General features: G+C 39.0%; 2 protein-coding genes across 3 annotated transcripts; both read right to left on the minus strand.

Annotated features, from left to right (window-relative positions):
• Positions 1-3,714: 3,714 nt before the first annotated feature.
• On the minus strand, positions 3,715-14,467 carry LOC128376897 (malate dehydrogenase, cytoplasmic-like). Its single transcript, XM_053336754.1, has 9 exons — positions 14,348-14,467; positions 12,474-12,572; positions 11,169-11,265; positions 8,755-8,930; positions 7,232-7,354; positions 6,920-7,096; positions 6,716-6,829; positions 5,976-6,065; positions 3,715-4,215 (listed from the first exon to the last, which is right to left on the minus strand). Exons 1-9 carry the CDS (start codon positions 14,348-14,350, stop codon positions 4,093-4,095), a joined length of 1,002 nt encoding a protein of 333 aa, XP_053192729.1. The 5' UTR covers positions 14,351-14,467; the 3' UTR covers positions 3,715-4,092.
• An 8,148-nt stretch (positions 14,468-22,615) lies between these two features.
• LOC128375451 (E3 ubiquitin-protein ligase TRIM21-like) lies at positions 22,616-24,304 on the minus strand. Of its 2 annotated transcripts, XM_053335814.1 has the most exons (2): positions 24,078-24,304; positions 22,616-24,041 (listed from the first exon to the last, which is right to left on the minus strand). In XM_053335814.1, the coding sequence occupies exons 1-2, from the start codon at positions 24,302-24,304 to the stop codon at positions 22,664-22,666; spliced, it is 1,605 nt and encodes a 534-aa protein (XP_053191789.1). In that variant the 3' UTR covers positions 22,616-22,663. The 2 variants fall into 2 exon arrangements, with proteins under 2 accessions (XP_053191789.1, XP_053191781.1); XM_053335806.1 differs by having other exon boundaries at positions 22,616-24,304.
• Positions 24,305-25,074: the final 770 nt, after the last annotated feature.

Below are 25,074 nucleotides of genomic sequence, written 5' to 3' on the forward strand. Positions count from 1 at the left end.
ATATCTAATGGACCTGTATCTGTTGTACCACTTATACTGAAAACATGATGAAAACTGACAGACTCTGTTTTTTACCCCTTAATAGTTACGTTTTGGGGCTACAGCTCCATTGGCCCCTATTCAGTCTGGACTACCTCTCGAGCGCCCCCAACTGAAAGCTCAGTTTTCCTCCTGTTATGGTGCTTTTCCATTACACAGTTCTAGCTCGACTCGACTCGGTTTTTCTAGTGTTTCCACTAGGGATAGTACCTGGTACCTGGCACTTTTTTAGTACCTGCTCTGCTGAGGTTCCAAGCGAGCCGAGCCGATACTAAATGTGACGTCAAAAGACTTCCGGCCTCTGATTGGTCAGAGAGGCATGAGCCGTCCCACACAAGAATCAAACCCGCCATTTTTAAATACCAACAACCCTGTTACAGCGATTGGTTTCTTTTCTCTTGCTTTGTGTGTGACAGAAAGACACATACAGCAGCAAGTACACCATCGCCTCCATTGTTTCACGTAGCGTTGCTATGACGACCCCGCTCATGTTGAGGAGGAACTATAGTAATGGAAAAGGTTCCTGGTACCAAACCGAGTAGAGTCGAGCCGAGTAGTGCTAGAACTGTATAATGGAAAAGTGCCATTAGAAACTCTCTGGCGGGTCTTCTTACACAGAGCCCGCCATGTTTCTACAGTAGCCCAGAAAGGACAAACCTAATACTGACTCAAGAGAGTGTGGTCTTTTGCATTTTACATGAGTTTCATGGCCACAGCAGGTTCTCTACAGGCGGGGAAGCAGAGGAGGGGTGGGGGTGGGTTGAGTTGGATGCCACTAAATCCAACAGACTGGCCCTTTAAATTTCTTTCTTCAAAAATATTAATCATTTTGTCGTCTTTATAGTTATAATCTGTGAGTGTTTGGTCTGCTGAACTACGCATGTGTAAAAGCTTCCTCAGTGAGACTACGACGGTGACCTTTACCTCCACCTTGACTCGTGTGTAAAAAGATAGACAACATTTAATCTGAAGCTTTTAAAACATATTTTTAGTCGTCTGTGTGTGAGACAAAGGAAGGTAAAATAAGTAATAGTATTTTTTAAATTTTTAATCAATAGTTTATGATGTAGTTACGACTCCAAATTCACACAAATATCACTTCAATCTGATTCTAGCTTCTAAAATCTTCCTTTTTTTATTCTTATTTTACATGTTTTATCACTGTTTGAAGTTACTTTAAGCTCATTTAATTTATTTACGTTCCTCTTTTATAACATGTATGTGTCTTGTGAATATTTTTCAGGAGGCTTAGAAGGGAAATGTCATTTTATAACATAAATATGCATATCATGGGCATGTTTTCTATATATTTATTGTAATATCTAAATATGTTTAGCATAGTATAGCTGTGTGTTGTTGTGGGGATTTCGTATTGTGCGATGTGTGGAAGCCACATTACTGCAGGACCCACACACTAACACACACACACACACACACACACACACACACACACACACACACACACACACACACATTTATACACACACAGGGCTGAAGCAGCTCTCATGCCAGCAGCTCAAACAGGTTTCAGTGCAAAAAACTGCAAACCAAACTTTGCTTTTGACCAACTTTTTTGATGCACAAGCAGCCACAGCTCTGCATGACGAAGCTGTTACCCACCTGGAACCAAACCCTGTCACAAAATGAGCCGGGGGGGGGGACAGAGGAACAGCCTGAGAGACAACAGGAACAGCCTCAGAGACAACAGACTAGCGCAGGGCTCAGTGTGAGAGGACAGAGGAGAGTCCTGCTGGAGTCAGACTCGTTTTAAAGTCGCTGTTCTTCTTCTTGTTATAGTTCTTGTTGTTCTTGCTGTTGTTGTTGTTGTTGTCTCATCCTCCTCGCGCCGCCGATAGCCGGACTAGCACGCTGTTGCGCGGGCACACCGTCTGTTCTGTCTACAGCGTGATGACGTTCCCGCTGCGATTATAACGGTAGAGCGCGCTGATTGGTCTGAACTAGCCGTCAATCATATAGAGCTGCTCCCCCTCTAAGTCCCGCCCCCTCAGGATTGTCACGTGTATATTTTATTTTTAATAAGCTGTAAATACCGCGTTTTATGTCTGTTTTATAGACTATGGAAGCACATGAGAGGTAGGAAACATTACGTAAGGCATTATAATGACAAACTATCTCAAAATAATAAGTTAGTATCTGTTAATAATGACTTATCACGAAATAATGAGAAACTATCTCAAACTATAATTACTTATTATCTCAAAATAACGAGATACTAACTCAAAATAATGACATAGTATCTGTAAATAATGACTTATCTCAAAATAATGATATACTATCTAACTATCTAACATTTTTAGGGCTGCAACTACCAATTAATACTCAGCCATTAATCGATTATAATAATTTAATAGACGACAACTACTTGATTAATCGACTTTCACAGTTGTAGTTACAAACGCTTTACAGATCAATAATTTATATATAAAACATAGTTTATAAAATATGCATCGTCATAGCTGAGACTACACAACACTTCCAGCTGTTCCAAGAAGTTATACCTTGAAAACATTAAACATACGTCAATCAGTCAGTATTAATATTACAATAATATATTATAACATACACGGAGAAGCTGCTGGACAACAAAGTCCCGACTGAATGTTGTTGATTTAATAATTCTTGAGCCTATTAACAGATATTAGAGGATATAATCAGCTGTATTATAGTCACTACTTTAAATATAAGAGATAAACTGTAGTTAAATATGTAATTTTATGAATAAATAACTGGATTCATGAATGAAGATCACACATTTTTCTCAAGTGACCATTTATGATGAGTTCAGCTCTGTGCTGCCACCTTGTGTTCAAACTGATTCACTGCAGGACAAGATGGAAATCACATAAATAATAATCTTTTACAAATTACAGAAGAATCAAAACTGTTTTCACCACATTTATGGGACAAACTCCCCAGAAAAGTTGCCTTTTATATTATTTATTCATTTGATCAACTTTTATTAACTTAAAAGGTAACCAATGTAAATTTATTCTGATTTCTAAATGCACTGTAATTATATTCTTTGTTTATTGTTTTATTAAACTATAGCTCATTAACCTTTTAAATACCTTGTGTTTATTTTTTGTCTTTTTTCTCCACTGAGGATATTAAATGTTTCTGATGTGATCTGTTGTTTTAGATACAGCTGAGAAAGTTGAAGGAGCGACTCATCTGATCCCTGTTAGCTGGAGCTTCATCGTAGACATGATGATGTTCATAATTACAATAAGTCGTTAATTATTGTGACAGGCCTAGTGCTGCTATCAACTGGGTCTGGAAGCAGTATACATGGATAGGTAGGTAGGTTAGGGATAGATAGATAGAGATATAGAATGATAGATACTTCATTAATCCCCAAGGAAATTAAGGCATCCAGTAGCCCATGTCAAATCAGGTCATCCAGTTAGTCCAAAAATGAGAATATATATAATAATAAAGAATACATTTGAACATTTTAAATCACTTATTTTCTCTTTGGTCTCAATGTTTAGTCTTTTAATTTGTCCTTTGCTTTTATTCCTTTTCTTCATGTTGTCACTTGTTCTGTTTTATTATCAGCTTGTCAAACTGTGAAGCACTTTGAACAACATTAACCTGCTTTATAAATAAAAGTTTGATTAATGATGAAATAAAAGAATAAATCACAGAGACGAGTTGTTGGTCTGTCAGTTTCCTTTGTGGTTTTATTGGTGATACTTGTTCCGTTACAGTTTCTGGACAGCTAGTGTGTGTTTTTATCTACCAACACAGACATTTTCTCTCAGTGTCTTACAGACAGAGGAGGCCAGATTGTGACCATTAAACAGGCTTTTAAAAACCTGAAGAGGTGGCCTGGTGACACACACACACACACACATTCATAAACACACTCATACAACCACACACACACACAGTCACACACACACACTCATGGAGGTAACACACAGACACCAGTTGGGACGGGTATGACAGTGGAGGGTTTTGTCTTCATAGCCGTGAGCAGCCGGCCTTTAGGGGATCTAAGTGCTGCTGTTGGCCACCAGGGGGCGCCAGTCACTGGGACAGGAAGTCCATGGCGGTGTCGCGCTCCTCCACCAGCTCGGCCGCTGTGGCGTCCATCTTGGCCCGGGAGAAGTCGTTGATGGCAAGTCCGTCAACCACTTTCCAGGTCTTGTTCTGGAGGGGGGGGGGGGGGGGGGGCAGAGGGACAGAGGGTCAGTTTAAATCTGAATATGCTTCAAATACACCACTCGTCTCTTTCTCTGGAAATCTGCCTTGGACATTAAAGTCACATCAGGTAAACATGCCGATCTTAAGTACAGGTTGTTTAAGGGCGTTTTCACACCTATAGTTCGATTGTTTGGTCCGCAGCAATAAATTGGTCCAATGTAGCGTACTGACTTTGGTATGGTTCAGTTTCACATACGCATTTTCTAAACCAACCAAACTACGTAATGACTTCTCCTCATAGGTCACTTTGGTGTTTATCTGATTCGTTTTCCTCTTTTATTAAAAACCTGCACTGAAACTAAGTCCTGGACAGTCTAGTTTAGCTGCAAGCCAAATGTCAGACAGAATATCTATAAATATATAAATATATAAATATAGGGCTGGGCCGATATGCTTTTGTGCCGATTCGATTCTCTAACGATTTATTTTTGGGTCCCGATTCAATTTAAATTGCGATTCTGATTAAACAAGTATTGGGATTTTATATTTTTAATTATTGTGATTTTCTTTCCTTAAACAAGAACAGGTTGAACCAAACACTTAATAATACATCATAAGTCATATTTACACACATCTCATCAGTTTGTGATTTATTTTTAAAACTGTGCACCTGCCCTCACAAAAAACATTCTCATCCGCCAACATCTTACCAAAAAAAAATTAAATATTTTTTTTTTTAAATAAAAAAAAATTAAAATTAAATAAATAAAAAAAATAAAATTAAATTAAAATTAAAATTAAAAAAATAAAACAAAAAATAAATAAAAATTAAAAACCACCAGAAAAAAAATCACGATTAATATAAAAATCGGATAGTAAATATATAATATAAATATTCGGGCCGTCAGTGTTAATCATGATGAGATTAAGGTCCGAGCATAACGCGTTCATTTTTTTTTTTTTATCGCGTTAATCTCTCCTCACTGACTCACTGACTGCTGTTATAATGGAGCTGTGTAAACTGTGCTCAGTGCTCAGCATGTGTTATATTCCTGCACCGTCTGCACATTGTTGGACTTTCTTTGTTGGAGGGTTTAGATATGAGCAGTCAGCCATGGAGGTACGGAGCAAACACATCAAAAGAAAAAAAAAAAAGATCAGTTTTCATCATTTACTTTACACGTCATGTCTTCTTTTTATAAAGTCACTGAGGTTCCAACAAGTAACGAGTCTGTTCTGACAATGTAAGGAGTAGAAAGTAAAAATAAAATAAATACTCAAGTAAAGTTCAGATACCTGGAAAATCTACTGAAGTACAAATACTTAGTTACTTCCCTCCTCTGCTCATTTTTGGCAAATATAAGAGTTTGAAAACGAGGCGACTGGAAAATAATGTGATGATGTTGGAGTCACCGAAGACGCATTGCACGTCACTTCAGGAAGAAATATAAAATATATCGAATTAAATATATATTTCTATCCACAATTCAGTGCCTCCAATCCCATAGTTCATTACAACTAGATGGTTTTGGACCTTATTTGTTTCTGGTTGCTTTCTCACCACTGGAACCACACCTGAGTCCAGCAGATGGTTAATTTGGTGCAGACCTGAGTGTGACTGTTGTATTCTGACCGACAGAAACGAACCGAAACAAAGAGTCAAACAAACTACGGTTCAATTAAAACGCACTAAATGCTGTTGGTGTGAAAACGCCCTAACACCAACACTATGTGGCGCTGTCTGGCTGCTCATTGGACGGACTCACCTTGATCTGGACAGGGAAGGAGTAGATGAGGTCCTCTGGGATGCCGTAGGTGTTTGCACCAGCGTACACACCCATAGAGATGAACTCACCCTGTTAGCAGGAAGAACAAAACATATTAATGTGAGTATAAAAAAACCTATAAAAACATAAAAACACGTCTATAAACATCTTCACTAATAAGTAAATAATATGAGATGGTGTGGAGTAGTAGAGTTTATAATGTAAGATCATGCCAAACTAGTTGATATGGTGTTTTATTGACTATTTACTGTTTTTAAGCAAGTTGAATTATTTGGTACAAAGTTTTTATGGTTACACCACTTAGACATTTTTACCATAATCCTCTAATATATTCTCTCTAAATGGATTAAAAGCAGAAATTTGATGCTGAGTCCACAAAAAAAGAATGTGTGAAGTTATTCATACGTTTATTTTCACATTTTAACCCTTTAAATTTAAACTAAACCACATGGACACAAAAAAAACGTCTTTTGTGGTTACACCATTTGACATTTTCAGGAGCATTCAGTCTTACTTTTGGTAAAAAATGGTGCAAATGTCATTTCAAATGATATAAAACCAACATAAATACTAAATCTACATTTTAACAAATCTGATGCTGCTTTTAAACTAGTTTAACAGATTTTTGAATTGTTCATCTAACCAACTCTTATTCATCACTGACCCATATGAAGATTTAATTGATTGCTTGTCTCCATTACTATTTAAAGCTCACTGACCTCCTTGGTGCCGAACCAGATGTCCCTTATATGGTCACAGATGGCCTTGGCGGCAGACATGGCGCTGGACAGCTTCCTGGCCTTGATGACGGCGGCACCGCGCAGCTGCACGGTCTGAAGGAGAAGAAGAGAAAGAGGTTGGAAAAGAAACTAGAAACCCGAAGGAGGAGAAGAAGAAGAAGCTAAAGAGTCGTGATCACTCACAGAGATGAACTCTCCTCTGAGCCAGGCGTCGTCCTTGATGCAGTCGTAGGCGGCGACCTCGCTGCCGCTCACGGTCACCTTGGTGTGGTGGACGTCGGGGTACTGAGTGGACGAGTGGTTTCCCCAGATGATCACGTTCTTCACCTTATCAGAGGAAACGCCGCAACGCATCGCCACCTGCAGGAGAAACACGGTAACAGCAGCTGAGTTATTAAAGTACTGATGCTGCTTAGTCTGGAGAATATAAAGCTACTGGAACAATGTCATTATAAAACAGGGGGTCAAACATGAGGCCCGTGGACCTTTATGTACCTGGGAGCAGGCTCGGTTGTGGTCCAGACGGGTCAGGCAGGAGAAGTTCTCTTTGGGGATGGAGGGAGCAGATTTGGAGGCGATCAGACAGTTGGTGTTTGCCGGGTTTCCAACAACCACAACCTGAGAAAACCAAACACACCTCCATCACACTGGGTTCTCTTTTTTTACCGATAGTTAAAGTCTGACTGTTATTTAGTTATGATTAAGTTATGATTATTAAATGCAAACATGTTGATTTCTAAATGGATTTTTCTTGGTTTTTAACCATTTAACACAGATTAAAGACTTTATAAGTGCAGCTAAATGATCTGGAATAACTCTGTGCTTTTCTGCTTTTTTATTAAATCCAACTGTAACTTTTTATTCTCCTGTTTGTATCTGTCTTTATTCCATTTTAGCTCAATTTTATTTGTAATTGAACACTTTTATTTCACCATGTGTTGCTTCTATATCCTGTCTTGAAGCATTTGATGGCTCGAAGTACAGATTCACTTTAAAAGTCGTCACAGGTTTCAACATCAGGTCCAGATTCTCTGCTTCTTTGACCTTTGACCCTCTGCACACTGAACCTCTTTCGTCACAATGACGTCAGACCTGACTGCAGGACTCTGGGGTCATTAGGGGTCATTAGGGGCCATTAGGGGCCCTCCTGCTGCAGACCTGCATGTTACAGTCCACACTACGTAAACTTTGATCCCTGCAGCTGATGTTATTTTCACAGATTTGAGCTGAGAGACTTTAACGTGACAGCAGAGAAACTTTCTGCTTTTGTTGTAGGAAAAAGTTTTGTTAGGAGACGCTGAGTCAGCACTTTCACTTCCTGCTGCTGAAAGTCTGCAGTCAGCTAAACGTCCAATAACATCAGCTCAGAGTCCTGGAAAAACCAGGACCAGTGATGTAGTATGCAGTATTACAGTAAAAGTACTGCAGTATTATAGTGATGTAGTATGCAGTATTACAGTAAAAGTACTGCAGTATTATAGTGATGTAGTATGCAGTATTACAGTAAAAGTACTGCAGTATTATAGTGATGTAGTATGCAGTATTACAGTAAAAGTACTGCAGTATTATAGTGATGTAGTATGCAGTATTACAGTAAAAGTACTGCAGTATTATAGTGATGTAGTATGCAGTATTACAGTAAAAGTAGTGATATATTATTATATATGACATCATTAGATTATTAATAGTGAGGGTTAGGGTTAGTAAGTTTACACTTTATATACAGTTAGCTAGTTTACACTACTTTATATACAGTTAGCTAGTTTATACTACTTTATATACAGTTAGCTAGTTTACACTACTTTATATACAGTTAGCTAGTTTATACTACTTTATATACAGTTAGCTAGTTTATACTACTTTATATACAGTTAGCTAGTTTATACTACTTTATATACAGTTAGCTAGTTTATACTACTTTATATACAGTTAGCTAGTTTACACTACTTTATATACAGTTAGCTAGTTTAAACTTTATAAACAGTATAATAAATCAAAGTAAAGGTTTAAAGTGTCACCTTGACGGTCTTCTTGGCGAACTTGTCCAGAGCGGCTCCCTGAGTCTTGAAGATGGCCACGTTGGCCTTCAGCAGGTCCTTCCTCTCCATGCCTTCCTTCCTGGGCATCGAGCCCACCAAGATGGCAGCGTCAATGTCCTTGAAGCCGACCTCCACCTTGTCAGTGGGGATGACCTCTGCAGCAGAGAGAGAGAGATCGATTAGTTGTTTGGTCGATAAAATGTGAAAAAACACTGATCAGTGTTTCCTAAAGTCCAGCTGACGTCTTGATTTCTCCACAACTCAAAGATTATTCAGTTTATTGTCAGAGAAGACTGAAAGAAACCAGAAATGATTCACTTTTAAGAAGCTTGAAGCACAAAGTTTTCTCCAAAACGATGAATCAGCGAGTTTGTAACTTGTCATTAACAGTCTGCCCACATTCAGATATTTAAGTTCTTCTGCAGCTTCTTTAACATTTATGACATTTTGCTTCTTTTGTGGAAAAACACATTCACATGCCTCAAAGATCCAGCAGAAAAGGATTGTTTTAGTATGAGGAAAGAGTGTTAGATATCATATCGACACCAGAAACACTAGAAGTCAGTCTTATCTCTCTGGAGGAATGAACAGTAAGATAACACCATGAAATTAACATTTTATAGCAGCAGATCTAAAATTAAATGAACAAATGTTAACAAAACGAATCTGTGTGTGATTTAATATAATATGTTGTTAAACAGGCTGCTCTATAATGATCATCAGTGGGTTTTTACATGAAGAAGAAATCAGTTAAAGTTTAAACAGTAAAGAATAAATGTGTTATTAACTGAATAATCATTGACTGTAAAATATTCATCAGCAGCCTTTTGAACTGAAGCATATCTAATCTAATCTGCTTCCTCCTGAAAGAACATATTGATAAGGAGGTGAAGTATTGGCACCGATAACTGATAAGTTAACATTGATTACCTTAAACAACAACAGTGTACCTCGACCCCCCCATAGACACAGTGTGTCTTCTCTTTTTGCATGTTTTTATGGCACATTTCTCTTTTATTCTAGCTGATAATAATAATTACTGAGTATCTACTGTTACTTTCTTGCATTAATTAGTCTATAAAATGTCGGAAAATAGAGAAAAATGTGTTTATTGATTGTTCTGATGTGATATTTAAACTGCTTTTTAATGGTTTTCACATCATACAGTTTTCAGATGTCTACATGCTTTGTTAAACATCTTATTTTATTGGCGCTGCAGCTGATGATTATTTTCATTATTGATTAATATGCCAGTTATTTTCTAGATTCATTGTTTGGTTTATAAAATCCCAGAAAAAAAGCCCAAAACTACATATTTAAAATGTCTTGTTTTGTCTCAACAACCCAACAACTCAAAATATATTCTGTTTACTGTCTAAACTAAAACTAGAAAATATAATTATATTAAAATTTAATGGATTCATTCAATAGCTGGTGGTTAATTCAAGCCAATCAATTGACTAATGACATTTCAGCTCTATATTTTATATTATTTATGGTTATTTAACACTTCTGATGCTCATTTTCACTTTTTGATTGTTTACAGGACGACATGAAGGCAGATTTCTTCGTGGTTAAACCTACAGCTCACTGTTTAACCCTTTAAAGTGCAAATTTCACTATTTAAACTGTCAGAGTTCAGATTTCAGGTCATTGGAGAACAAAGTGAGTTTGTGTGGCAGATAAGAAGCTGACGATGACGATGACGATGATAACAAGATAAGATGCGTTCACTGTCTGTTTGCTGCTATCGGACTGAACTTCAGTCAGGGTTCATTGTTGTCCCACCACTGCTCTGACTGGCTGCTGTGGGGCCTCAATGAGCAGCCAATCAGAGGGCTTGTTTCAGACACTCCTTCCTCCTCCTCCTCTGAGCAGCAGCAGAGAGGAGGAAGAGGAGGAGGAGGAGGAAGAGGAGGATTTGAAGGACAAATAACTCACATTACTAACAATGTTACAGAAATGTGCTGCAACCTTCATCGTGTTTCTAAAGGCTGATAATAAAAGTCAAGAAGAGTTTTTTATGTTTTCAGACAAAGAAAAAGATTTATAGCAGAATTAAGAAGAGCTGCAATGATTAGTTCATTGATAAAAATATTGATCGTCAAGTATTTTGATGATTGATAAATGATTTTCAGTCATTTATTAAATAAAAAGTGATCAAACTCTCTGATTCCAGCTTAAATGGGATTATTTTCTAGTTTCTTTCTTCTTCTGTGACAGTAAACTGAACACTGGTTGGTGAATTGTTCATAAGAATTGGGAACTTGAACTTTGGGAAACATTGAACCTTGAAAAGAAAAATCTATTTAGTGTGTCTGAAAAAGTCCACTTTTATTATAATATGTGGGGAAACACACACACACACACACACACACACACACACTGCTCACCCCTCAGCAGTGGGAGGGCACAGTCCTGCAGCTCCATGACGACTCCGTCCAGCACCGGCAGCATGGGGGGGATGTCCAGCAGGACCAAGATGATTGGCTGAAAAACAAGACAAAACATCACACAGGCATCAAAAGAAGCAGTTCAACCAGTTCATTCCCATCATTTACAGTCATCACACACACACACACACACTGTAACACTCAACACAAGCACCGTTCAACGACTCAAGGTCTCGTCTGTGGTCACATTCAAGGTCTAACAGCAGCTCATGTTCTACATTGTTACACTGCTTCAGAAACAAACTCATTCAACTCAGTGAAGGTCTGTAAAATGAATATGAGTCTGACCACAAATAACCAGAACATCAACCACTGACATCAGCTAATTAGATCTTATATACAGATACTGATGATAGTCAACAAGGGGAGAATCAGCTGATACCGATATTTGGCCGATATATTGGTGCGTCCCTAATGAGAACACTGAATAAAAGCTACCAAAGACGTCAGTTATGAAACACTATAAGCTGCTTGTACAGTAGGTTTGGTGGTTTGGTTCATGATACCAGCACCAATCCAAGTCCCCTTAAAGTGACACTGATACCAACTGAGGACTTCATTTGATACCCATCATGTGTGGCAGCGGGCCAATCGCGTGTCGCAATAAATCGAAGAACGCTTGTGTTGATTGGTTGTGAACAAGTCCATACAAATACTCATAGTTTCTAGCTCTGGGTGTAAAAAGGATCGATTGCAGGTATCGTTTGACGGGAGGCGTTTAGATACTACTTGGTATGGACTTTAAAAAAGGAATCTAGTGCCGATACCCAGACCTGTCAGTGACTAGAAGCTGCTCTAACATTTGGAAGTTTTGCAATGTCTTAATTTAATTATGTTTAAATTTGATCCAATTGTGTAAAATGATGGAATGAGTATGGACAGAAGTGGTGACGAAAACAAAAACCTTCTTTGGTCGTTTAGTTTAATAACACTAAAAATCTCTCTGAGCTGCATTTTTATAACCCATCATAACCTGCTGAGGGGTCGACTCTGGTTAACTGTTAATAACTGTTATATATTAATTATTCTGACCAGTCAAATGAAACACTATAAAAATGTGCACTATGTAGCACGACTTTATTACTTTAGCCTGAGTTCCTCTCTAAACGCCTGACAACCAGCATCCTCGTCACCACATTACAACATGCATTATTCACAGAGACTCCATTATATAACCAGCAGGCCCCAGCTGTCAGGGGGAAGAGGGTTGGTGTTATGTAACCAGAGCTCAGGGCCGAGTCTTACCTGGTCCTTGCCGAACACATCTCCCTTAGCGATGCTGTACAGCAGGGAGTAGGCGATCTGGCCAGCGGCGCCGGTCACCACAACACGGATTGGTTCAGCCTGCAGGGAGAGAAACCAGAGCGGTCAATCAAAATATCTCAATGACCTAGATAAATAACGGCAGGAGGAAATGAAGCGGCAGTAACTGGCATTGTTGGATCAGAAACTGTGATTTCCCCCCCACACACACACACATTATGAAGCTGTGATTGAACAGATGGAGGCCTAACACGAGCGTTATCAGAGGCGGCTCCTCCTCCTGTAGCACATTGATTACAGGACTCATCACCAAAACTCCAGCTAGAAAAATGTAGCATGAAATGTAGCATGACCTAGCATTTACAGACAAGGTTAGTGTGACATTAAGTTTAAGTTCAGTCTTTATGGTATTTGATGGCACCAAACCATCAAGCAGCAGATCAACTTTCAATAACATTCAGCTTTTCTGATCGTCTGCATGTAGAGGACGTATCACCAGATTGAGAAAAACAAGCAATGTAGAATGACCTTGCTTATATAAACCAGACTAGAGATTATATTATGACTCTGCATATATACAAAATTAAGCATGGCATTAAATATAACTTCACTTAATCTATAGTATTTGATTGCAATCTTTAATTCGGCATATAAAATCCATCAATCTGACAAAAACTTTACATAACATCCTTTTTTTTTTGGTTTGAGTGACACAGCCTTCTGTCACAGTGCAAAAATAGATTCATGTTTGATTTATTCCAATGAGAAATTAAAACCACCTCAAACATAAAACAAAGAGGCAGAAAGGCAAAAGAAATTAATGCAATTAAAAGGCTAAATGACATAAAATAGTTTTTAAAATGATTATTAGATCAGATGTTATGTATAATAGAGATTTATTCATAAACTGAACCGAATAACATTTCAAGGAGACTCAGCTTTATATTTAATAGGTTAGTATTTTGTCTTGTAAGCAAGAAATTATTAAAATCTGCAGATTCAAACTAAGGAAGCTCCTGTCATGACTGGTTTCCTGCCTTCTTTTTAATCTGCTGACTCCTTCTGCTCCTTTAATCTTAAAAATGTATTACTAGCCTATCATAATCCAGATTTTACACTTTTCAGTATCTGATTAAATTCATTTTTCTTTATGTGAAGTTTGAGAAAGCTTCTAAATGATTGCATAAGAGCTCAGCTGCTGAACTATCCACTAAAATCACTCAATTTATTAAACAATAAACATTTATAATCTATTAAAACATCTGACTGAATGTCTGTGCACTACTGCTCATCATTTTTATGCAGCTGCCTTTTAATATTTGCACTCTATCTTCTTCATATATGCATTTACATGGTTTAATTTGCTTTCTACCTGCTTTTGTTTACCCGACTCTTTATTCATTTCAAAATAAGGGCATATAATGTCACCTGATGCTGACGTCACGACACTGCTCTGATTAAAATGGAGGCGGATGAATGAAAGTACAGAGAAGAAGAAGAGCACAAAGTGTTAAAAAGAGAGGAAACAAAGCGTGCTCTTGTCTCGTCTGACGCACAGAAAGCTGCAGATACATCTTCATGTTTTTGTCTCTGCTCTGCGCCAAAAACTGCGCGTGACAGCTTTGTCCTTGAGCCTTAAAATGAAGCTTCATTAAAACAACCTCCATCTAAAAAAAGAACTCAAATTTGCACAAATGAATCAATGACGCTGCCGGCCCTTTTTGTCAATGTCAAAATGCATCCTCAATATGTTGTTAAAATCATCTAAAGGTTGTTGTTTTAGGCAAGAGAAAATGAGCGCAGGGTTTCCTTTGAATGCAGCAGATAATGTGCTGCAGCCTGAAGTTCAAGCTTACCATTTTTATCCAGAGGTTGGTGCTTCGGGTCGATGCTGCCTGTTCTCCCTGCTCAGAGTCGGAGTAGACGGAACTGCGGGGTCACCTCTACCCTTGTACTGTACCGTCAGACGGATCGTCCCTCCCCACCCGCTCCGGGAAATGTAGTTTTTTAATGCTTTTTCTAACCCAGCACACTCCTCTTAAGAAACACCATCTCCCGTGATGCACCATGCTACTGAAAACCGCCCCCACGTGCTCCACGTATAAGGGTTTTATTTGAAAAAATCTTTTCAACTGAGCTGCAGGTTAGCTTTGATTTGGCGCCATCTGGTGTCCAAAGGCGGTACTACAAAACATGTTCTGCATAGTGACGCTGCTGTTTGTGTGTCTGTGTGGTGGAAGAAGTATTCAGATCCTTTCCTTTAGTAAAAGTACCAATACAAAATACCTTCAAGTAAAAGTCCTGCAAAAAAATCCTACTGGAGTAAAAGTACAGTATTAGCAGCTTGAAGTACTTAAAGGATTAAAGTGAAAGTAGTATTGGTCCCTCTGACTGATATATGACATCATTAGATTTAAAATACCCAGTGGTGGAAAGTAATTACGTACATTTACTCAATTACAGTTTTGAGGTACTTGTACTTTACTGTAGTATTTCCATGTGATGCTACTTTCTACTACTACTCTATTGTACTTTCTACTCCACTACATTTATTTAACAGCTTTAGTTACTTTTCAGATGAAGATTTGACACAATGGATAATATAACAAGCTTTTAAAATACAACACATTGTTAAAGATGACACCAGTGGTTTCCAACCTTTTGACGTCTTACAAAAGCAAGTCTTTTGGAATCAGAACATATAAAATTAACAACACAAAACAATTTATAAAAAGTACAGAGTTCCAGAAACGGAAATGTTGAAATGTCAAAAAACCATTTGGAACTGATTAACACCAAGAACATCCACAAGCACAGTAATGCCTTAATACCCCAAAACCAACAAGGAGTCTTAGAACCTCCTCAAGAACTATTAAACCATTAGAGCCCCCATCAAACTTTAAAAATGTATTTCGATACAATTACTAGTTACCTGTTAAAAAATGTAGTCAGTAACGTAATCCAAGTATTGCAGTATTAAAGTAATGTAACTTAATCACTTTGCGTCATTCTTGGATTACCTCAATACCAAATATGCAATAATAAAGGGCCAAACCCACATAGGATTGAGCTGCTTTTGCGACCGCTAAACCAGTGCAAATGAGACAAATCATAGTATCTAATTCACAAATTACCCACAAAGGGTGAAATACAGCTGCTAAGCAAATAGCATCACAGTGTCTGTCCGATTTTCATGTATGTGAGTTAGGAAATACTGATAGATTTTCTTTCTATGCAAGTAAGCATTGTTGCAACACCCGCCTAATTCACAAAGACCAGCACAAGTTGCCACACGTAGTTAGGGTGGAGATGTTAGTGTGTTCAGAGAGTTGGTGTTAACTGCACACACACTCGCTCCCCTCTCTGTCTCTTAAGACTTTTACATTATTTGTATGAGTCTTTAGGACTGCCACACAGTGTAACAACCACTGTAAACCGCTTTAGAAACCATTTATGACCAATCAAAAATCTGTGAAACCCAATAAGAGTTTCTCAAAAGTCCTCAAAGATGTATCTAACCATCTATTAGAAGCCTTGGTACCCCCTTAAAGATTCCTTAAAGATACATCAGAGACTCCAGCATCTACTTCTTCAGAAACCATTACAACAATGTTCTCAACTCCAGGAACCATCTCATAAACTAATGATACATCCTCAAGTACTCAAGGAACCTCCTCAAGAATGACTGAAAAATCTCAAAGACCTTTAGAGTCCCGTCAAGAACCTCTAAGTTCTAAGGTCCCTGAAGGAACACGCAACACCTTCATAAACCCCTGCTACTGCCTCAGTGACCCCTGGGGTATTTTGGCCATTAACTTTCTTTGATTTCTTACTGTAAGAATAATGTTTTGCAGCCTTAAGCTCATCAACATAAGGACTGTCTATCAGATGAATGGAGGCTTCAGGTTTCATAGACCATAACAACCACGACTTATTTACTCTGGGAAAGCAGAATATTGAGCACCTCAATGTACACACCACATTCCTGTGCTGCAGACAGCTAAGCAGCTTCTTACAATGATCCTTTAAGTGACTTAAAGGTCCCATGAAATGGAAAGTGCCTTTTCCATGTTGTTGGCATGTGTTCCTAAGTGTAAATAATGCATATTTTCCTTTAGAACACTTTCTTGCATCAGGAAGTGACTGGACATTTTATGTTTTTTCTTAAACATATTTAGCATTATTTATATTTTTTATTAGGTGACACTAAGGTTATGTACCTGGTATTGTTTTGGGGAATTTGGAGGTTTTAATAATATATGGAGAACTTTACATTCTACAATTACACTCCAGGTGCTGTCAGTTAGTTGGTTTCTACCACTGGGTGTCAGTACAGCAACTCAGTGGCTGACTCAAAATCTGAATGAACCAAGCATCATCCAGAGCTCTTTACAAAAGAGCAGAACTCAAATGTGAGACTCTCTTAATATCCACCCTTCACTTGTCAGTTTATGAGCTGTTGGTATTCTGTAAAATAAATGTGGTGGGACATTAAGGACACATACACATCGTGCCCACTCTCATTTACATAGTTAATTTCAGTTAGATACACAGTTTTTTGCCCAAACTGTAATGATTTTTAATGATTGTTGAAGTTGCTTTGTAGATAAGCAAGTTAGGTCTTTTGACTGTATTTTGTTTTCAGAGATAGAGATTGAGCAATTTTTTATTGATTGATTTTACTTCTGAATTACCACTTTATTCATATTTTGAGAAATGTTGTTTAAGTGTAAGTATTGTAAATACGTTTTACATCCTTCAACTCCTCAACTTTTTCTCTGTTTCAGTTTCTGTGTTCTCAATAGTCCACCGAGGGGTCGTAGCATATTTTCCCTGGGCTAGAAGACTCAATACGAGTTGTAGTTTGATTGTATGTGTGTATTGCATTGTGATGCCAGTAAAAAAGTGTTATTAGATCTGTGCTGAGTCTTCTGTTATGATCCAAATATAACTGAAGTAAGTGAAATTTAATATATGACGTTGAAAACACTGAAAACAACCACAACACATCTCTGTAGAAACGGATTCTTCTGGATAATCCTGTAGAAAACAATGAAAACAGTTTATAGCGAGTTCTGTGGATTATCCTGAGTGACTCTTTTCAAATCGGGGTCAAAGGAGAAAGTTTACTGGAGGTCAAGTTCACTCTCAGATGACAGTAGGAAGTCACTTGGGTAAGTTACCAGCTCATTAAGTTACCCATCAGCTTGTCATCTGCGTCCCTGCGGGAGGTAAATCTGAGCCAAGCCGTCTGATCTGCTGACATTTATAGAGCGCCTTCTGACATCACCAGCGTCACAAACAAGAGCAGGAAGGTCAGGCGGTCAAATACGATTGACGATGTGGATTTCTGAAGCTTTTATGCAGCACACATGATAGTAAACTGAATATATTTGGATTTTGGACTGCTGATCAGACGAAATAAGACATTTAAAGATGCCAACTTTAGAAAACACATTTTCCATGACCTGCAACAGTAGGAAGTCCTCTATAGAGGCCACCCATTAAAACTGCCAAAACCCACATGGGTTTTCTAAAATAACAAATGTCCACATTGCCCAAACTCTAATGATATCTACTTCCATGCCTTCTGGCTTTGTAGAGCAGTTCTATCCTTTTGATCAGGGGTCATCAACAAGGCATCCAAACACCTGCTTCACCAAAGTTTTAAAATGGAAGCTGTAACTTGCAGCATTTGTTATATTTCTTCTCTTGACCTCTGCAAAGGTTGTGCTATAATTTGTACATACAACTTTAAATTCATTCATTGTCTTTACCACTTATCCTATAGATGGCTGCAGGGGAGCTTGAGCCAATCTCAGCTAACATTGGGTTGTGGGACACACCAGGACAGGTCGCCAGTCATCATAGTGCTAACATATAGCATATGTTCACACCTATTGCAATTTAGAGTCAACAATTAACCTAACTTGCATGTTTGTATAGTATCCAGAGAGAACCCTCGCAAGCATGTGAAGAACATGAGAACTCCAAACAGAAAGGCCCCAGTCAGCCGGTTTCTGGCTAAAACCCTGGGAAACACAATTTGACTTCAGTCATTTTGACACATTGACATTGGCAGATTCAAAGAGTCGCTCTAAATGCTACTTATGCTATGAGTATGAGAGAAGATTGGAAGACTTGGAAATTTATCTTCAATTCGCAAATGACTAATTTGTGAAAAGAACCCCAAGATCCTCGGCATCAGCATCCACCTGTGCTCATCCATCCGTTTGATCTTTCTTCATTTCAAATGACACAACGACTAAAACAATTTATTTCAATTGCCAAATAGTCCACTTAATGATAAAATAAGTCAGAGATTAACAAGGTTGACTGGCTGATCTGACATAATATACTACGTAGCCAAAAGTATGTTGACACTTGTACTTCTGGTGTAAAGCTGATTTTTTTTCTGGTTTGGGTCCCTTAGCTCCAATGAAATCTTGATATTACAGCATAGATTCAAATATTTTAGACCTCAGTGTTGTTTCAACTTTAAGTCAGGAGTTTTATGCTTCACCCTTTGCTGTTTCAACATGGTGAGCACAAAGCCAGTCCCTTTAAAAAATAGTTTTTACAGTTTTTTAAAGAATGTGACTGGCCTGTAGACACCTCAACCCAGTCCAACACCTTTGGGATGAAATGTGAAATGTGAACCAGGCCTTATCACCCAACATTAGTGTTTGGACTTCACTAATGTTCTTATTGCTGTAACATCAGGAGGAAAACCTGAAACCAGAGGAGTGGAAGCTGTTATAGCTGCACAATAGAACCTGTGGTTTTTGAATGACACACTGAACTATCACATGTGTCTGCAGTGTTCAGGTGTCCACATACTTTTGGCAACTGACTATATGTTGGTCTGCTGCTGCCTGAAATAAAAGAGCTCAGCATCAGTGGAAGAGGTGGGTGTGAGGGATGTTCTTTCAGAAAGAGCAGAGAGAGGGGGATCAGATTCAAGCCAGGTGAGGTTTCTCATGACATGTCAGAGCCGAGCGCATCCGGCAGCACGTCAAGGACACTGGCAGCCATGTTGGATCTGTGTGCTGCTTGCTGGGTTCATTTTCTGTAAAGCTGCCCGGAGCTAAAAACAGGCTGCAGGTCTGTTCTGCTGGCAGCGAGGCAGGAGCTGACCGAGGTGCTGATAATCTGCAGCAGCAGCACAACTTGGTCAAGGCAACAGCAAACACAAGGGACAGTGCCGGAAGTGCAGGGAGATTTAACTGTCAAAGTAAAGGTCCAAAGTTTGTTGCTGCAGAAAAAGGTGTGGAAATCCTCAGATCAACACAACAGGATTTCCTTTTTCAAATATATTCTCTTTAGCAGTTTATTTTGTTCAGTATAATTTGATAAATCATGGTTGTATTCATTAATTTTTATTCTAAAAGAGCAGACACAATGCAGCATGCAACCAGTAATCCTGCACAGTAATACTATGTCGAACCAGATTCGTGATATGTGGTTAAAGATAATCTGATTAAACCTGTAAGTATGGTGAAATATTAAAGATATTAAACCAATTTATACAAAGGTTCCTGCTTTTAGATGAGGTAAAAATGCATTATCAACCTTGAACCTTTACCATGTCAGTTTAAATGTGTTTTAAAATATCAACAAAAGAAATGTAATTATCAAACCTCCACAAGCTAATTACCACTTCAACAACAATTAATCTTTATAGACCCCCGGGTAAGTGATCAGACAAGTGATCAGACCAATGATCTCATAGAGCTGCCACAACAAGTTACACTGAAAAGAGAGATTTTGTCATTCCTTAAACTAAACTGTAGTTTGTAGTAAACTTTCTTCCCTAGACTAGTCAGACACCCCTGAACTGATGAAGCCCCTTCATAGATAGGCCTATAACGAGTCCAGTTACTTTCGATTCAATTGCCCAGAGATAACAATGACCTGGACGAATGAGAACATTGACAGACATTTCTTCCCTGCAGTTTTTTTCTTTTCCAGACTCTAACCGGACGTCTTGTTGTTAACTCTAACGAGCTTGACGGTGAGTCTGACTGAACCTGAACCAAATCTGGCAGGAGACGACTCTCTCTCTGAATTAATGATGACGGGCTCGGAAAAAGACGCAACCTGGAGAGGTGAAGGTTGGTATCGCGTTTCCGGTGGCCATGTTCACACACCTGGGATATTAAAGGACCCCCCCCCCCCCCTCCATAGTGACCCGTCTATCCCGCACTGCGACGCCGAATAAAGGTTGATGAGACACACCTGACTAACCTGGCGCGTAAAAGAGTGGCGTGTTTACCGGTCCAATGGTGAGGTCTACCCCCCAGAATATGACTTGTATGGTGTGCTCAAGGACGCATGGTCACCTCTGTCCCCCCCGGTGGTCAAACTAACGACTGCTTTCAACTCACCTGTGAGGAAACAGCCCTCACCACCAGATACATGGAAGTCAGCAGAGTCAACATGGTTCCTCCGGTAGTTTCGGTGCCGTTCACTTATCAATGACGTCCTCTGAAGAAGAAATGGCGATCCGGAGAAAGACAGACAGAGATGAAAAGAGAGAGAGAGGGGGAGAGAGAGAGAGAGAGAGAGAGAGGTAGACACCCACTGCAAGAAAGAGAGACAGACAGGTGCGACAGGAGACCACAGCGAGGGTTGGAAACGACCCTCAACCGCGCTGCAGTGCGACTTTCACGGCTTCGTGCGCCACTGTTGCCCGGGACTTACTCTCTCTCACACACACACACACCCACACGCAACCTCCTACCTATAGTGTATACACACATTAACACCCACAGAGACACACGCAGACACACGCACACACTCTGCTGCAGTCAGTCTAGTCTCTTAATAAGATTTTGGAGACGGAAATAGCCGCTGACTGGACTGCTAAAGCTCTCCTTGTTCATGCCTGATCACTGACTGTGTGTTTTAATTGCAGGCAATCATCACAGTATTATTACACTGCAATAAAGTAAAAGGAGTTTTGTGAAAGGGAGTGTCTTTTTTCTTTTAGGAGCACGTGACGTCACGCCGGGGAATGACGTATGGCTGCTCCAATCCAAAGTGTTTGTTTGAGGGTCAGATGAGGACAGGAGACTGCTGCAGAGCTAGGGATGATAGAGAGGAGGATTGTTGGTGCCAGTGCTGGAATGTAAAGTAGTCTGCATCAGAGTAGTACAGTTTTGAGGAACTCCACTAGCCTACATATATTTAGCAGCTTCAGTTACTTTTCTAGGAAGCGTATTTATTTAAGTATTTCACGTTATAAAGTGATTAGATGTTCAGCTCTGATGCTTTTTTTCTTTTTCTGGCGTGTCACAAATACATCCGCAGGAGGCAGCAACAGTAGGTTTAATTTTTTCCAAGTGAATGCTATACACTTCTGTACTTTTGCCATACACTTCTGTACAGATTTGACACAATGGATAATATAACAAGCTTTTAAAATACAACACATTGTTAAAGATGAAACCAAAAAGCAGTGTGTAGTCGGCTCACATTTCAGATGTCTATGAGTTGTTAACAGCTCCACCAAATACTGATTCTTCCCTCTAAACTTCTCACATGCTTTCATTTCAATAAATGTTCAAATGATCCAATATTTCAGCAAAAATCAAAGATTAGAGGAAAAAGTCCAAAAACTGAAAATACATTTGTGTATCAGAGCTTAGTTTATTCTTCTTTCCCATTAATCATCTCAGCAGCCCTCACATTTATCTGCTGACCCTTTGAAGGGGCCCCACCCCTAGGTTGGGAACCACTGGACTAAACTAGCTAACTGTATATAAAGTAGTATAAACTAGCTAACTGTATATAAAGTAGTATACACTAGCTAACTGTATATAAAGTAGTATAAACTAGCTAACTGTATATAAAGTAGTATAAACTAGCTAACTGTATAAATGTGTTGGTCACATCCACATGCACCATGATTTAAGACCTGAATCTGTGCGTGTGCCCTAATGCTGGAAAAATGGCGCCATAACATTTATGCCTGTGTCATTACATCATACAACAAGCATTGTTGACACATTTCCCTGCAATTCAGTCTGACATACTTGGTATCTTTGAAAACTTTGAGATGCACAAACTGTACACTACTATTGAATTCATATTTGTTACCATATTTAACTGAATCCTCATTTAAAATTGATCAGTTTTGGTCTCTAATCAATCAGCATCCTGGTATTGACTCAGACAGTTTGATTGACAGGACAGATGATCAGAGGGGCAGAGTTTTTACCACTATCATTAAGACAGGGACAGAAGTATGGGTAGAGTTTCTCAGTGAAGGAGCAGCCAGTAAAGGAGTAGATAAGAGCTGCAGCATCTATGTCATGAAAGGAGACCAGACCCTCCTCATAATCCACAAACACCCCCACCTTCTGAGGACGAGACTTCACAGAGAGACAGCGTGGAGGGCTATTACGAGCACTATACTCATTTTTATTTCTCAAACATATAGTCCAGAAACCATATTGAGGTCTCAGTGGGGTATTTCCCTTCCTGTTGATCGACTCTCTGGCCACTCCTAAATCCCAGTCAGTCTTCTCTTTAACCTGAACCTCAAAGTAAAATCTACCTGAAGACAAACTCTGCTTTCCTAACACACTAACAGAAGGAGAAAATCTCTCTGGGTTGTCTGGGAGATTCATCCACATATCACCACAGTTTACTTGTTTCCCATCAGCAGACAGGATGAGCCAGGGATTTGCTGTATCAGGATCAAGAGTCACATCCACTGCATACTGCTGGACCCTCTTCAGCTTGACCTCACACTGCTTCTTCATCTGTTTACTGAGCATCTCCTCCAGCTGAGCCACAGCTTTCACCACAGTCCCCCCATATGATGGACGGATGCTGACCTCTGTCCAGTCTTTGGTGGGTGGAGCAGCTTTCAGGGATGGGAAGTTTTGGAGGAGGTGGAGGTGGTCTTCAGAGTGTGAGAGCTTCTCCACCTCAGAGCTTCTCTTCTTCAGCTCAGAGATTTCCTGTTCCAGCTCTTTGATGAAGTCTTCAGCCTGTTTCTCTGTTGTTCTTTGCTTCTCTTCAATCGTCTCAATGAGCTCATTCAGGCTTCTCTCAACAGACTCCTTCAGAGCGGTGAAGACCTGAACACCTTCTGCTTTCTCTCTGTCTGCAGCTTCCTTACTGAGATCAACTGAGTGTTTGATCTCTTGAATCTTCAGTCGTCTCTTCTGGATCATCTCCTGAATTTCAGCCTCTGTCTTCCCCAGCTCTGCCTTCTTTCCTTCATATTCTTCTTTCAGAGGAACAAACTCATGTGTCTTGTGGTTTAAAACAGAGCAGAGCATGCAGACACATGTCTGGTCAGTCTTACAGAACAGCTCCAGAGGTTTATCGTGCTTCATACACATCCTGTCTTCCAGGTTCTCCACAGGGTCCATCAGCTGATGTCTTTTCAGACCTGACCTTGTCAGATGAGGCTCCAGGTGAGTCTCACAGTAGGAGGTCAGACACACCAGACAGGACTTCAGGGCCTTCAGTTTGGTTCCAGTACAGACGTCACAGGGAACTTCTCCTGGTTTGGCAGCTTGTTGCTCTGAGCTGCTGCTGCTGGCTTTCTGTTGAGCTTCCTGTCTGAACTGAGAAACCATCTCAGAGAACAATGTGTTGATGAGAAGTTCAGGTCTTGTGTAGAAAACTTTGTTACACAGTGGACACAGGTACTGGTCATTACTGTTCCAGTGTTGATTGATGCAGTTTTTGCAGAAGTTGTGTCCACATGGTGTGCTGACTGGATCAGTGAACACATCCAGACAGATGGAGCACAGAAACTGATCTTCAGATCTCAGACAGCTGGCAGCAGACATATCTACACATGTAGAGTGAAAGTAAGGTTTTGTTGTCATTAAAGCATTGTTGATAAGATACTTAAACATATCAAAGTATGATACAAGAATGATGCCAGGCACCAATAACTGGCTGGAAGGCAGAAAACTGGCAAAGAACAAAATGTCAAAAATCCTCAACAGACAACAGCCATCGTATGTGGTGTGAAACATTTTCTTTACAGATGTTTTGAATGTTCATTTAAAAATTACTGGAATATAAATTTAAGCAATTATTGAATTATACTGAATTATTTATCATTTGAAATAAAAATCATACAATTTTCTTTCCGAGCAAAGCTGAAATTTTATGTTAAAATTAGGGGTGTGATGATACAATCAGCTCATGACACGAGACGAGACACGATATAGGGTTCACGAGATCAAGACGAGACTTTAACTGTATTTTTAAGAAAACTTCAATGAGGAAATAAATGACTGTTCTTTTATTTAAAATTCACAAAATGGAAATTGAATTGAAAAATGAATCACTTCAGTTCTACTTTCTAAATATATAATGATCATATGCAGTATGCAGCACTGTAAAAAGGTTTCCCCATATAGATATTTTATAGATGGATCATTTTGGTATTTATGGAAACAACAACCATAAATACAAAAGTTAGATACAATCACAAATACTAAAAAGTAAATTATAAAAAATAGAAACAATTCTAATATATAAATTAAATAAAGAATCCAGTTGTCACAAATTATAACATATTGCTAATAAAAGGCATAAATAAAAGTAA

Source organism: Scomber japonicus, chromosome 2, assembly GCF_027409825.1.
Source record: "Scomber japonicus isolate fScoJap1 chromosome 2, fScoJap1.pri, whole genome shotgun sequence".
Lineage (NCBI taxonomy): Eukaryota > Metazoa > Chordata > Actinopteri > Scombriformes > Scombridae > Scomber > Scomber japonicus.